At 51.1% G+C, this 13,731-nt stretch overlaps 4 protein-coding genes across 4 annotated transcripts; all 4 read right to left on the reverse strand.

Moving 5' to 3' along the window:
• Nucleotides 1–498: 498 nt before the first annotated feature.
• Nucleotides 499–2,662, reverse strand: CDV56_100176 (putative acyl-CoA synthetase; the record flags this gene model as incomplete). The annotated part of the gene is made up of 3 exons (XM_026753795.1): nucleotides 499–1,787; nucleotides 1,838–2,233; nucleotides 2,290–2,662. 3 exons carry the CDS (start codon nucleotides 2,660–2,662, stop codon nucleotides 499–501), a joined length of 2,058 nt encoding a protein of 685 aa, XP_026615425.1.
• Nucleotides 2,663–4,055: 1,393 nt separating this feature from the next.
• On the reverse strand, nucleotides 4,056–4,846 carry rasB (Ras small monomeric GTPase RasB; the record flags this gene model as incomplete). The annotated part of the gene is made up of 2 exons (XM_026754443.1): nucleotides 4,056–4,709; nucleotides 4,769–4,846. The coding sequence occupies 2 exons, from the start codon at nucleotides 4,844–4,846 to the stop codon at nucleotides 4,056–4,058; spliced, it is 732 nt and encodes a 243-aa protein (XP_026615426.1).
• A 3,760-nt stretch (nucleotides 4,847–8,606) lies between these two features.
• On the reverse strand, nucleotides 8,607–9,686 carry CDV56_101524 (uncharacterized protein; the record flags this gene model as incomplete). The annotated part of the gene is made up of 3 exons (XM_026755143.1): nucleotides 8,607–8,705; nucleotides 8,750–9,628; nucleotides 9,675–9,686. The coding sequence occupies 3 exons, from the start codon at nucleotides 9,684–9,686 to the stop codon at nucleotides 8,607–8,609; spliced, it is 990 nt and encodes a 329-aa protein (XP_026615427.1).
• A 245-nt stretch (nucleotides 9,687–9,931) lies between these two features.
• On the reverse strand, nucleotides 9,932–10,756 carry CDV56_101700 (haloacid dehalogenase, type II; the record flags this gene model as incomplete). The annotated part of the gene is made up of 1 exon (XM_026755319.1): nucleotides 9,932–10,756. The coding sequence occupies one exon, from the start codon at nucleotides 10,754–10,756 to the stop codon at nucleotides 9,932–9,934; it is 825 nt and encodes a 274-aa protein (XP_026615428.1).
• Between the last annotated feature and the right edge of the window lie 2,975 nt (nucleotides 10,757–13,731).

Genomic DNA, 13,731 nt, shown 5'->3' on the forward strand with positions numbered 1-13,731 from the left:
CCCATCACTCCCCTGGCGACCGGTGCTGCCTCGCGCGCTGCCGTCGGTGCCGGCGCGGGTCTGGCCGGTGTTTTTGCCCTGGCTGCTTACTTGCTGTAGCTGGAGCTGTGAGCCTTGGCGAGCGGAGCGGAGGTGAGGTTGTTCAAGTCGATTGGATAGGGGGTGTGATTTGATTGGTTTTGATTGATTGATTGATTGATTTGATTTGATTGGTTTGGTTGATTTGAGTGAGCTGAGTCTACAATTTCCCATGGAATTGGAATCGGATCGAATATACCTTTAGTACAGGGTTGCGCTTCTCATTCGTTTCTGTCCGGGCGATGAAGGCGAGATACCACGCGTTTTACTATCCCTTTTCTTTTCTTTTTTCTCTACTTCATGATTATTGATTTGTTCTACACGATCGATACCTTGGTTCTTAAGCATGGATTACTTTGATTTGATTTGAAACGAATCATCATCTTCGTATCTGCAGGGTACTGTCGGGAATGTATGTTGTTATAACTTCGCCTTGGCTGCAAAGTATTCTCGCACCCTCTCGCGCGCAACCTCCACCACCTCTGCGTCTTCCACCGTCGGCGGCACATTCACAGGAGCATCAAAGTCCCCCCGCACCCCGTTCTCCACCAGCTCGCGCAGCACCCGCCGCAGCGTCTTGCCGCTGCGCGTCTTCGGGATCATCCCCCGCCCCTGGATGATCCCCCCCAGCGAAGCTATCGCCCCGATTTGCTCGCGCACCAGCTGGTTCACGGCGTGGAACAGCTCCGCGCTGGGGCGGGCGGGAAGCGGCCCCGATCCCCGCGGTTGGATAAAGGCAAAGGGGAGATGGCCCTTGAGGGGGTCCGGCATGCCTACCACGCTGGCTTCGCCGATGTCCGGGTGCGACAAGATGGCTTGCTCGATGGCGCCCGTGCTGAACCGATGCGCGGCAACGTTGATGATGTCGTCGGACCGCGACATGATGTGGATATACCCGTCGTCGTCGATCATGCCTGCATCGCCGGTGTCGACCCAGCGGCAACCGAACCGTTTGAGGTAGCCCTTGTAGAACCGTTCGTCGTCGTTGAATAGGCTGGTGAAGGCCGTCGGGGCCAGTGGCATCGCCATGACGATGTTCCCCATCGTCCCGCGCGGCGCCTCCCGCCCTTCATCGTCGACGATGCGGACGTCAAACCCGGGCATCGGCAGTCCTGCGGATCCAGGGCGAACGGCGAGCGGTTTGGAATCCGGATTCGGTTGCCGCCGGTCCACCAGGCCGGCGGCGCTGCTCAGCGCTAAGCCGGAGATGGGAGATCCAGATTCGGACGACCACCAGTTATCGATCACCAGTGCCCCCGGCGCCGCATGCTGGGTCAGGAGCTCCTGATACGCCTGGATGATGCTCGGTTCGCTTCGCTCGCCAGCGAGAAATAGCGCCTTCAGATGCCTCAATCCCCCACGGCGGGCAACCTGCAGGAAGTGCCTGTTGTCCGGATCATCCTTGCGGATTGCGCGGATGGCCGTCGGGGCCGTGAAGAGCACCTTGGCCTTGTGCTCCTCGACAATCCGCCAGAAGGTGCCGGCGTCGGGTGTGCCCACCGGTTTTCCTTCGAACAGGACCGTCGTGGCACCCACCAGCAGCGGTGCATACAGAATATACGAGTGACCGACCACCCACCCGATATCCGAGGCGCAGAACATGACATCGCCTGGCCCGTGGATGTCAAACAGATACTTGATGGACAAATGGAGTCCTACTGCGTGCCCCCCTGCTTCTCGGAATACGCCTTTCGGCAATCCAGTCGTCCCTGACCACAGATCAGCCTCGTCCATTACCCCGCAAACCAAGAAGCCATACCACTGGTATAGATGATGTACAGCCCATCCGTACTCTTGACCGGCACCGGGCCCGCCTTGACCCCGCGCATCCGAGCACTCTTGACCAGCCGCTGCCAGTTGCGCTGCCCGCCCATCTTGTCCGGATTGTCCCACCGCAGCTGGTCCCGCTGCCAGATAATCGTCTTGAACGGCTTGAAGCTGCTCGCCGCGATGGCCCCCTCGACCAGCGGCCGATACGCCACGGGACCCTTGGCCCCTTCAATCCCGCACGACGCGGTCATGATCACTCGCGGCTTCGCGGCCTCAATCCGCTGCGCAAGCGACTTGGCCGCGAAGCCGCCGAACACGGCCGAATGGATGGCCCCCAGCCGGGTGATGGCTAGCGCAGCAATCAGCGCCGCGGGGATCATCGGCACTGTCGTGGTCTATTAGCCTCACTGTCTACCTCCAGAGGCGAGATGAGATACATACTGTAGATGATCACCACATCTCCCTTCTTCACCCCTTCCTCCCTCAACACGCCCGCCAACACCTCGACTTCATCCAGCAACCGGCTATACGTATACTTCTCCTGGACGCCCGTCACCGGCGAGTCCCAGATGATGGCCACATTCTCCCCGCGACCGGCCTCCACATGCCGATCCACACAGTTGTACGTCGTGGAGATCTCGCCGTCGGGGAACCAGGCCCAGTGCTCGTGCGTGACCCCGCTAGGGAGAGTCTTGGGGTGGCGGACGAGCGTCTGCGAGGGCTTCTTGTGCCAGTGCAGCTGGGTCGCGTGATACGACCAGAAGGCTTCGGGAGAGTGGAGGGAGTGAGCGTGGACTGTTTGTTGGGTGGACATTCTTCCTTTTCCTTTAGAATTAGGTACTGAGAAAAGATAGTTCCGGATTCGATGACCAAGGGAAGTAGACAAGGGAATCAAAGTGAAATATAGCTTGGATGAATGTCACAATGTACGAAGCACCAGCACTACTCCGTAGTCTAACCGAACCACAAGAGGTGACAGATAACAGAAGTAGGAATTACGGAGGAAAGGAAGCAGAACGAAACGAGCCGTCCCCTCATGCAGGATGATGCAGCAGATGAGCTGTAAGTTGACCTAGATTCGTTTAGACTCGGCAATCAGTAAGCAGAGCAGACATCTGGATGAACACCGGGAGGGTCCTTTGCTCCAGCCTCTAGAGTCTAGTCTAGTCTAGTCATTTGAGCTATAAGATGATGAGGGTTTGATTCGGCAGTTGATGAGTGGATGATTGTGGGGAAGGACTACATACTGGACAGTGCGGATGAAGCCGAGGATGGATGAAGCTTTCCCCGCACAGATAGTCGTGGTACGATGGTACGAATGTACACCTGCTTACCTTAGGTAGATAGATACTGCCACTGAATTCTGCAGGTTTGGACAGATGGTGTGACTCAATCCTCTACATTCTCGTCTATTCTTCGCCACTTCATAGGGAGTCATACCAGGACTCGCAACCAGCCGATAGTCCTTGGAAAAAGATGGAACTGAATAAATAGGTGTAAATAGGTGATTTATTTAAATCTATCTGTGAGTCAACGAACTTTTTGTTCTTTATATTCGCAAATAATGCATCAAAAAAAAGTAACAACTCAAAGCTCAGCCGTAGGGTATCATATCGAAATGCCTGCTAAACGGTCGACTGCTTCATCCAAAACAACCATGCGTCTTCTTCCTTCTGATCCGGCCGTCGGCCACATTCCTTGCTTGTCCACACCTGCCTGACCTTTCAAGTAGTAGCCCAGCCACGCAAAAACATTGGACATGAGGTCCAGGTGGCTGGAATGAACCGCATCCCCGAGGCTGGAACCGAGCAATGCAAGGGGTCAAAAGTGATTATCCAGGGTGCGTGAGAGAAGAAAAAAAAGTCTATAATCCCCACTGCTTCTGAGATTCTAGCCTCTCCAATGTAACGGAAATAAAAGTTCTTTTCCACAGGCGACACTCCAGGGTACCGAGGAACATGGAGCATACATCAAGCATCTCCATAAAACCGTATGTGCGTATCCAACACAAGCAGAGTAGAAGAGTAACGAAGGAAAGTGACGAGAAATGACCGCCCAGTCTATAGTCCAGAGACCGGTAAGACGTTCATGCAGCCAATATAAACAGATAGAAGATATTGTCATGGAGCAGGCTCACATGGATATTCGTGGGGTTGGGAGTGGAAGAAAGGTGAATGAGGTGAAAAATGCGATTTCCAATGCGTTCCTCATAGTATGATGCACTTGATGCCACCTCGGTGCCTGGAACGGTCGGGTCGGAAAGACTTGGGATACTCAGGACCGGCGTCGCGATCGCGCATGGGACCCAAGCCGGTGGGTCGACGATCCTGGGATCGTCCGCCCTGCTGCTGTTGCCGTTGCTGTCGGAGCATGCGAACGACATCGTAAAAGGCCTTCTCCACGTTGATGCAGTTCTTGGCGGACGCCTCGACGAATTCGCAGCCCAAGTCCTTCGCCAGGGCCTGTCCTTCCTGCGCCGAGACCGCTCGCTCCACTGCCTTGTCGCTCTTGTTGCCAACCAGCATCACGGGTACGGGGAGGGGTGGCCCCGAAGGCGCGTTTATGGGCGATCCCAGATAGCTGGCTCCGGACGGCGACCCGGAGTGGGCTGATTCCTTGACCATCTTGATCTGGTTGTAGAATTTTTGTATGCGTGAGAATGAGGCGCGCGATGTGATGCTGTAGACAAGCACGAAACCTTCGCCGTCGCGAATCCACTGATCTCGCAAGGCCGTGTATTCCTCCTGGCCTGCGGTGTCCAGCACTTCCAACATGCAGGACTGCTGATCGATCACGACCTGTTTGCGGTACGAGTCTTCAATAGTCGGATCGTATGTTTCGACGAAATGATTCAAACAAAGCTATTCAGAGTAGAAGATTAATTCGATGCCATCGACCATCAAGACAGATGAGGGCTAACCTGGATCGTGAGCGCGGTCTTCCCGACACCACCATCTCCCAACACCACCAATTTGTACAACGTCATTTTTCCCGACATGGCGACTGTATCGCACCCGGAGGTAACCGAAGAATCAGATATCGTTTGGCCGAATTTTTTTATTTTATTTTTTGGTTTTCTTAGGAGGGAAAAAGGGTAGAGGAAGATTGGGTAAGAAGCACGAAGAAAGGGAAGAGAGAGGGGCGAAGAGAGAAGAGAAAGCTATGAATGCTCCACGGTGGGCACGGACGCGGATAACGGAGTGTTGCGAGACACTGGGGGTCCAGCGCAGGAACTCAGAACGGGCTATTGTGCTTGAGTTAGTGCGGTTTCTTAGCCACCGGAAGAACCGTCCAAGCACATGTCCACACCACAAAACAAAGCCCCACGGGAGCAGAAAACAGTAGAAAGAGAGACATGACATACCTTTGGGCCTGATCAGCGAATTGAAGCAAGAGGGGTCAAAAGAAACCCTGGAGCTCTCCGGTCGCAGTGGAAGCTCGTCGATCAACAGAAGTAGTAGTACGAGACAGAAAATCTGGACTCGAGCGGAAACCCGAAAGTGAGAGTTCCAGCAGCCAACAATATCTGCAGTCTGCAGATATCCTTTCCTAGCAGAAGGACAAACTGCGAGTTTGCCAGGACTTCCGATGAGTAGTGACACAGAGGGCTGTTCTGTTAATATATTTGTTTCGCAAAATTGATTCCGCCACGCGAAATTGACGGAGGAAGCGGATTCAATTCGGACTCAGAGAAATCGGGTGGTGAGAGTTCAAGGGGCGTAAGGTGGGATATCGTTCTCTTTTCCTTTCTTTTCTATTTTTTCGATACTCCTTATCTTCTAGGGAGGGGGAGGGGGAAAGCTGCACAGGCGATCAAGCGCCCACGCCAGGGAGGACCAAGGATAAAAGGCTTGGCCAGCGACACTGGGGAATATGGCGAGGAGAGGAGAGAAGCGAGACGATGGATCGATCACTCGTGAGAAACAGGAGAAGAAGGAGTATAGATAGATGGAGAAATAGACACAGGGGAAGAAATAGATAATAATAATGAAAAGGGAGGGAGAAAAACCACAGCAATGGTGATTAATTATTAGACTATTACTCCGTCCTTAGGCACGTTCTCTTCCCCTCTCTTATAAAGTGTGTACCTACCCAGAGTAGTTAGTAGAAGTTCTACAGCAAGAGACTTGATGCTTGACTGGGGTAGGATTAATACAGCGATAATAGCAAGGATATCACGGTTTACTGTGAGAATTAAAAGGTTGGAATTAATACCAACTAGATATGTGACACTTCTCTGTGCATGCACCTATGAAGAACCTAGACTGGTATGAAGTACTTGGTAAGGAGGCTTCTCTTGGGATCAATTGATAGATTTGATGTTGATACACTCATAAATTCCACACACATACTAAAATGTTAAACAGAAGCAATTGAGTGGCGTCTCGGCTTGTCTGTGCAGGGCTATCTTCGGGTATACTCGTCTACAAGCCTACAACGGGTATATCACGGATCATCTTGAAGGAGTTGCTTACCCTGAACACAGACATTCATACTGAGATGCAGATAGAATCGTTCGTTCCTGGGAGCACTGAGGTACCCACAGATTTGATCTTTGAAATCCAAGCGAAAATGAATCCACTCGCTGCACTCCTTCATGACATCGAGACGAGTCGCATTACCCACATGAAGCAATGAAAAGAGCTATCCTTCATGATGAGAGACTTGCCTTATCCCCCTGAGTCTCAGAACGGCCTGAAAGTGAGAGTTTTGCCTGATTTAGCCTCGTCTCAGATCTTCAAGGAAACATGCCCACTTTCGACTGAAGACAGTTTCGGGTACACACCAAGTGGGCGGATGGAGCACCAAGACACCCCACACCCACAGTCCCAGTCCCAGACCCAGTTGGCATCAACTCAATTCGGTTTGTTCTGGCTTCATCTTCAACTACCCAGTGGTAAGCATGAGAGTGATACAGCTGAGGACGGTGCATGACTTGGATATTCATTCATTTCATGCCCCAATACGAAGGAAGTACTCCTAAAGCAGGTCTAGATGAGCATGGTGATTGAGGAGCTCAAATGACAAATTGCAGTGACAGTCAACTAGTCTCGCAAGTTCCATCCCTATTCAACGGGGAAGGCTGTCGAACATTCCGCGGCCCCCGGGCTGCTCGCTAAAATTCCATCTTCCTGATTCCTGGGACTCCTTACGCATGGTGCCCCACTGGTAATCTGGCAGTTGCAGTATGCAGTACGGAGTATAACTGTGACAATGGACATGACCAGGCGGAGAAGTATCGTCTTGAGTCTATGAGAACATAGGCTTGATGATAATGATCTCATTGCCTCAGGAGTACGGAGTCCTCCGTACCAAGATGCTCACTCATGAAAGGCATGGTAGGTGAAAAACGTCATGGTGCGATTGACCTATGCCTGAATTGGGCTATCAAGACGAGGCTCCCTGCAACTAATCCCGCAACCCTAAGGCAAGGTAGTATTCTCATCCTTCTAGAACTGGTTTGGTTCTAGCTCATGGATAGTCCGAGATTTACACGTTAGCCTCCGAACGAGTGTGGTTAAGGGGGAGGGGCGCTTGACATCCTGACAGTTCGCGTCAGAAGAAATAGACAATGCAACAATACAGCTAAGGCTGGTTTCAGTTGAATTTACTCCGTCCTCTTGTGTCAACTGTGAAGTTGTAGGTACTTCTCTCGACCCCTGTCCCATTTCCCACGTGGGTAGACGGTACTACTGCACAGTGCACAGTGCGAGGTCGAGAGTGCATCCTTAGCGCCTTATGATATCAATCTACCTGTAGATGATAATACGATTGATAACTCGTAGACCAATTCATGCTGGATAGGGAGAACAGGTAGATCACCGTCATCATGGCATCATATCAATGGACAACACCTGGAATTTCGGATAGAATTAGAACCTACATGGATCAACCAGACACTACCTACGGAGTAAAGACTAAATCCTGAGCCCTAGTGTGCCGACGGAGGTCGGTGGTTAAGGGGGCCGTCTCGATTCTCGACTAGCAGTAGCATGGGCAATTTCTCCGGAATTCTTCCATGTAGAAGCCCAGAACAGTAGATACCTACTCTACAGAGTATGATTTCTGAACTCAATTCACTACAGATTAGACCGCGATGACGAGGTATTTTAATAGCTACTCCGTTACGGAGTACTCAATCAGTGATCCCAATATCATCCGCTCGGAAGGCCCCGCTAACCAGCGTGCCTGATAACCTTGGCATTTCTAGCTGCGCAGTGTACAGTGCAAATCAGAATCAAGATGAGAGTCAAGTATGCCACTAATATTCATCCATCCATGGTTGTCGCTCCGGCGGTGATGTTATCGCCCGTTTCCCTGCCTCTTTCGGGGTTAGTGGCTATCCGGGACTGGGTCGGATGGATCTAGACCGTCGATGACTTACCTTACACTTCCAGATGGGCTGGGATAGGTGGTAGATGGGCAGGGTTGCAGTGCATAGATGGAGGATGTGGATGGTGGATGGTGGATGGAGTCACTGGAAGATTATTCCGACTTGACCAGATCAACTGAAGAGTATCTGTACTGTCCTGCAGGACGAAAAAGCAAACATCCCCGTTACCTTGTCATTCTGGAAGCACGCTGCTCCTAGGGTCATTCTACGCCAATCACTGCCTCGCGGCCATACACGCCTACTGTCCCTGGACGAGGACTTGATCCTCGATTGACGCGGAGACCGCGGAGAAAATGCAGATTACCTTGATTGAATGTCATCTCTGATACATGACTGGTCCATCTGACCTTGACCTCTGCGAATGCTAGTCCTTGAACGGTAGGATGTCTGGCTCAGGCCCTGCGGGAACGATGAGCGGCCCGTTGGATTGTTTCCCGGTTGCCTTCAGATACCCGATTTTACACTAGCCTGGTCAGCATTGCCCTCTTTTGGCAGAACGAAGCTTACAAGATCAAAAAAGGTCGTCTTCTTGAACGCCCCCCGCGTTCTGTCCGACTCGTCGTAGTACAGCCGCCGGTACCAGCGATCAATGCGCGGGTAGTCATGCCGGATCATTCTCAGATTGCACCGGAAGATCAGGTAGTAAGCCACGTCGAAGCGGGCAATCGTCGTGTACAGCCGGATATCCGCCTCGGTGATGTTCGCCCCAAACAGATACGGCTGGTGACCGGGCTGTCCGAGATGCTCCTCGACGCGGTCCAGCGCCGTAAACAGCGGGTACAGGTTCTCATGGTACGCTTCCTGCGTCGTGGCGAACCCGGTCTTGTACACCCCGTTGTTGATCTTGTCGTACACCCACTCGTTCATGGCGTCGATGTCGGCTCGCAGAGGCGCGGGGTACAGTCCGCCGCCCGGCTGGTTGGCCTCGCGCCTCGCCTCGGGCAGGAGATGGTCGAACTCGGTGTAGAACATGCGGATGATCTCGCTGCTTTCATTGTTGACGATCGTTTGGCGCTGCTTGTCCCAGAGGACCGGGATCGTGTACCGGCCCTCGTACTGCGGATCGGCCTTGAGATAGAGCTCCTTGAGCAGCTTGAATCCGTACAAGGGGTCCCTCTCCGCTGACCCAAACCGGCCGGAGAAGAACCACCCGTCCGGGCCCAGCTCCGGGTCCAGCACCACCAGCTCGATGAGGTCTTCGAGTCCCTTGAGGGTGCGCACAATGTTGGTGCGGTGCGCCCAGGGACAGCTGTACCCCAGGTATAGCACGTAGCGGTCTTTCTGTGCGGGGAACTCGGAGGATGGATCGCTCGAGACGAACGAGCGGAATGTCGATGGCTTGCGACGGAATTGTCCGTCTGCATCGGCGTGTTTGTAGATTCGGGGCTGTCTTTGTGTGAGCAAGGGTAATGCCGAAAGCATATATGCGTACCTGGTCCGTCATGGTGCTCTTGTTTGGTCGAAGTCAGGCATCAGGACCATGGTAGGCACTCCATCTATATATATATATATATATATAGGTTGAGCCTGCTGACTGCTGACGGCCAGGCTGACAAATCTGATGTCACCATCCTACCGTCAGCGGAAGTGCGGAATAAACAAAAGCAAGTACCTGTCTTTTGCTTATCAGGCTGTTCTGCAATTGCTGGGCTAAAACCGAATACATGCAATAGAATTGACCATGATAATCTACAACTTGGCCTCGGTACCAATGGCAAACCGCCTGGCAAGTTCAACAAACCCATCGCAGCTTGCATCAACCCAGATATCCACATAACCCTCCTTCCGTGCCTGCTCCACATTCAACGTCTCCTCCTTCAAACGCTCAACATAAATCGTCTGGAATCCACAGGCTTTAGCACCCTTCAGATCCCCCAGATGCGCCGCCACAAGCGCACACTCCCCGGGCTCCAGTCCGAATCTCTTCGCAGCCCCGCCGTAGACCTTGGGTGACGGCTTGTACGCCCCAAAGTGCTCTGCACTCAGCACATCCGTGAAGGGCAACAAGCCGTACCGACAGAGATCCTCCAGCAGTGCCACGTTCCCGTTGGACAGTGTGCAGGTGCGGAACTTGCGGTTCAGAAGCTCCAGGCCGCGAACGGTATCAGGCCACGGGGTGAGCCGGTGCCAGCTCAGCGCGAGATCCCATCTCTGGGCGTCGGTGAAGAGAGTCTCGAGACCGTGCGCTTGGAGGAGCTTGAGGAGATACGAGTAGTGGTGCTCGTCGACTGAGACGAATGGCTTTGATGTGTCGGCGTTCTGGGTGAAGTGGTGATATGACTTGCGCCATTCCTCGGCTACATCGAGCCAGTCTGGTAGAGTCATTGCCGAGGCTTTGGCGCGCACGGCGTCGGAGAGCTTCTTTTTTGGGTCTCGGAGCGCGCTCTGTGCTGCCTCATAGAGGGCTTTGGAGACGGGTGTGCGCCATTCGACGACGGTGCCAAAGACATCGAAGAAGAGGACTCGGGGGAGAGTTTGGGGTGGCATTGGTCTCGATGATTTGTAGTATTTCATGGACCGAGATAAGTATGGATTAGAGCAGGGCGGTGATTCAGCCACAATCCAATCGCACACGAGTATGGAATTTTTGAAAGATCAACATGGCTGTTGATATCTATGGTCGATATTTGAGAGAAGGCTTGGAGAAGCCAGTGGTACCCCGCAAGGCGTCATATTGCCTAACGCGGACTGGGGCGTGCCAAGTCAGGATAAACGTTCAGCCTGAGGCTGTACCGGTGACTCAGTGACTGAGATTGAGAAAAGTGACCGATATGAAAGGCTCATGATAGAATCCATTCAACAAATGAGAGAATCAAAAGGAAGAATGATGAGCCGACTCAATTGTTGGAGGAAGTGGGTTTTGATGTTCGAACTGTACTCGGCAAGTGGATGAGTATGTGGATAAATCACATCATCACATCGTCCATTGCTTCAGATAGATCAATGATTGAGGATGGAGTCACGGATGGGCGACTGATGATCGAGCCCTACAGTATTAGAGACAGAATCAATTATTCTGAAATTTGACAGCTGCAGTGTGATGATCCTCAACGGCTGCACATGTGTGATCAAATTAGTGCAAGGTAGTTGTAGCCTCGAAGGGATATTACTAACATGACAGTTGGCAACCTCGGTATTATGAATTTCTCAAGTTCAATGCGATGATAAGGCGATCCAGTATCATGAGCTTTTCTTTTAGAATGAAATAATTAGTGGGCTGTACTCCGTATCTGGTCGTAGACTATCTACTCCATAGTCCGTACTAGATAGTCCGTAGAATAGCAATCATGTGGATAGTTGTAGTTCTTGGGCAGGACCAAATGGAATTGATGGCCTTTGTGTATGGGCCTGTCATATTACTGAAAGACCTCTTTGATCCAAAGACAAAAGTACAAACCCCTGAATGCAAAGCTCGAGGCCCGATGCTAATTGATTGCAGTGGAGTCACCAACAACGCCGGGTCTAAAGTAAGCAGTCTAGTTGGATTAGTAGATTTCTGTCACGTTCTGAACTGATGGTCTTTTCAAGACATCACGTTCTTCTGCAGTTGGATGGAGGCCAAGGACTACGTAGACCACTTAAAGCTCTAGAAGAAAATAGAGTAGTACTGACTTGATGATAGAGAGAGTACCTTGCCGTGACATACCACGGAACCAAGGAACATGTGAGCGTTATTCCTGCCATATTGCTTTTAAGGACATGAGAAAAGGGGCCGCAGCAGGGGCCACTTAATCTATGAGGATTGAGTCCTCCGGCCATTAGTTTCTTCCTTCAACCTATTAAATTATATTATGGACCTCATTAAACCAATCTCAAAGCAGGCAAGCGCTCCGTCGTTCATTTATGGAACCATAGAAATAAAGTCAAGACCAAAAATGAGACGAGACGCGGCCCGTCTGTGTTTGTGTAAGGTAATCATGTAATGTATCCAAGGAAGCGCTCGGGTATTTCCTCACTTTCCGAGTTTTGTCTTCTGCCTGTGTCACCTGTCATGTTATGATGTTCCGTTGATAATGGTGGTAGTGTACAGCATTGGGCATCATTCATTATTGACATTTGACCACGTCTTGCATTCATCAGCAGCGCTGCATCTCCTGCAGTCGAAATCAAAAGATTCGATCCCAACAGACCAATTGAATGCTCGATCACACGCGACTACTACTACAACTCTTTAGTCTGCTACTACAACGCTCGTGTTTAAACCTACCACATGCTCGGAGTCAGGGATATCAACTCCGTACTGAAACACGGACCAAAGGCTATGACGATCTTTTTGAGAAGCAAACGGTGGATCCAAGCTGATGATATCTCATAGTCAGGGCATCGTAAATGATTGTACGTATCACCAATTCGCCGTCGTATGATTCTCCTGTCGATCAATGGATGGTTCCCTGGTTCCGTTCAGACTTTCCGGTGAGACTGTGAGAGTGAGACCCTGTATCCATATCCCATAAGCTCGAACAAAACAGGGATACAGAGATAGCTTTATATAGAGGAGGATTTATTATTAATCCAGTCCAGGTACTTGAATTGATACTCATTCTCCTAGTTAAAAAGTCCATTATCGGTCGAGTGGAGCTCTATTCCGTGGACTTTAGAAACAGCTGAGATGGCTTTGTGTAGACCATATGGGTGAGCCAAAAGAATGATGATTTCAAGAAGTGAGGTAACTAGATAAGTCCTATCAGAGATGTAGCCAGCCTTGTAGGTAATAATCATAAGAAGAGCATACTTATCATTTCAATATGTGTTGCACGGGAATAGCTTGGAACCATGATAGTACTCCTGCCAGTGCCGGCGTCTCCTTTTCCCTTTCTTTCTTCTTCTCATCTCCAGGCTGAATTTAATCCTTTCCACGCGTGTTTCATATCCCCTTTTTGCCTTTTTCCACTGTCCTCTATCCGTACGGAGGATTAATTATCTTTATTATTACCTCACTAGTTATTATTGCTTCTTTCTTCTCCTAACAACAGACTGATCGCGGGCAACCTTGAATGATACCCAATACAGCCGAGTCCTATCAACTTGCCGTCCATTAATCCATCCTTTAGTCTCTATCTACGGAGTAATAACACGATCCATCCAACGCATTCATCGATCAGACACCTCCACTAGATATCAGTCCATCCAATCTAGGCTGTCTAGCGACTCTAGCCTCACCAGTGGCAGTAACAGCTCTGGTGGGGTATTCTTGTGCTCCTCCTCAACCTTCCACTAATTGGGTTTCTGTCCTTTATTAACTCTCATATGGAGTACTCCGTAGTACTAATGCTACTAACCACGATGGTGAGTAGTACCCCATCAGTGCTGAGGTGCTATTCAGTAGTGCATCCGCCAGCCTGTGCATCCAGTGATCCAACCCCCTAACGAACTGCCCCTGGACCGGCTCTATCTTAGTCCAATTCGAGATGCTCAGGCAGGTTCCTGTGCTGCAAGGCTAAAAATCCTCCTGACAACAAAAGGGAAAAAAAAGAAAAAAGTTGGAGACG

Source organism: Aspergillus thermomutatus (genome assembly GCF_002237265.1).
Source record: "Aspergillus thermomutatus strain HMR AF 39 chromosome Unknown NODE_66, whole genome shotgun sequence".
Taxonomy (NCBI): domain Eukaryota; kingdom Fungi; phylum Ascomycota; class Eurotiomycetes; order Eurotiales; family Aspergillaceae; genus Aspergillus; species Aspergillus thermomutatus.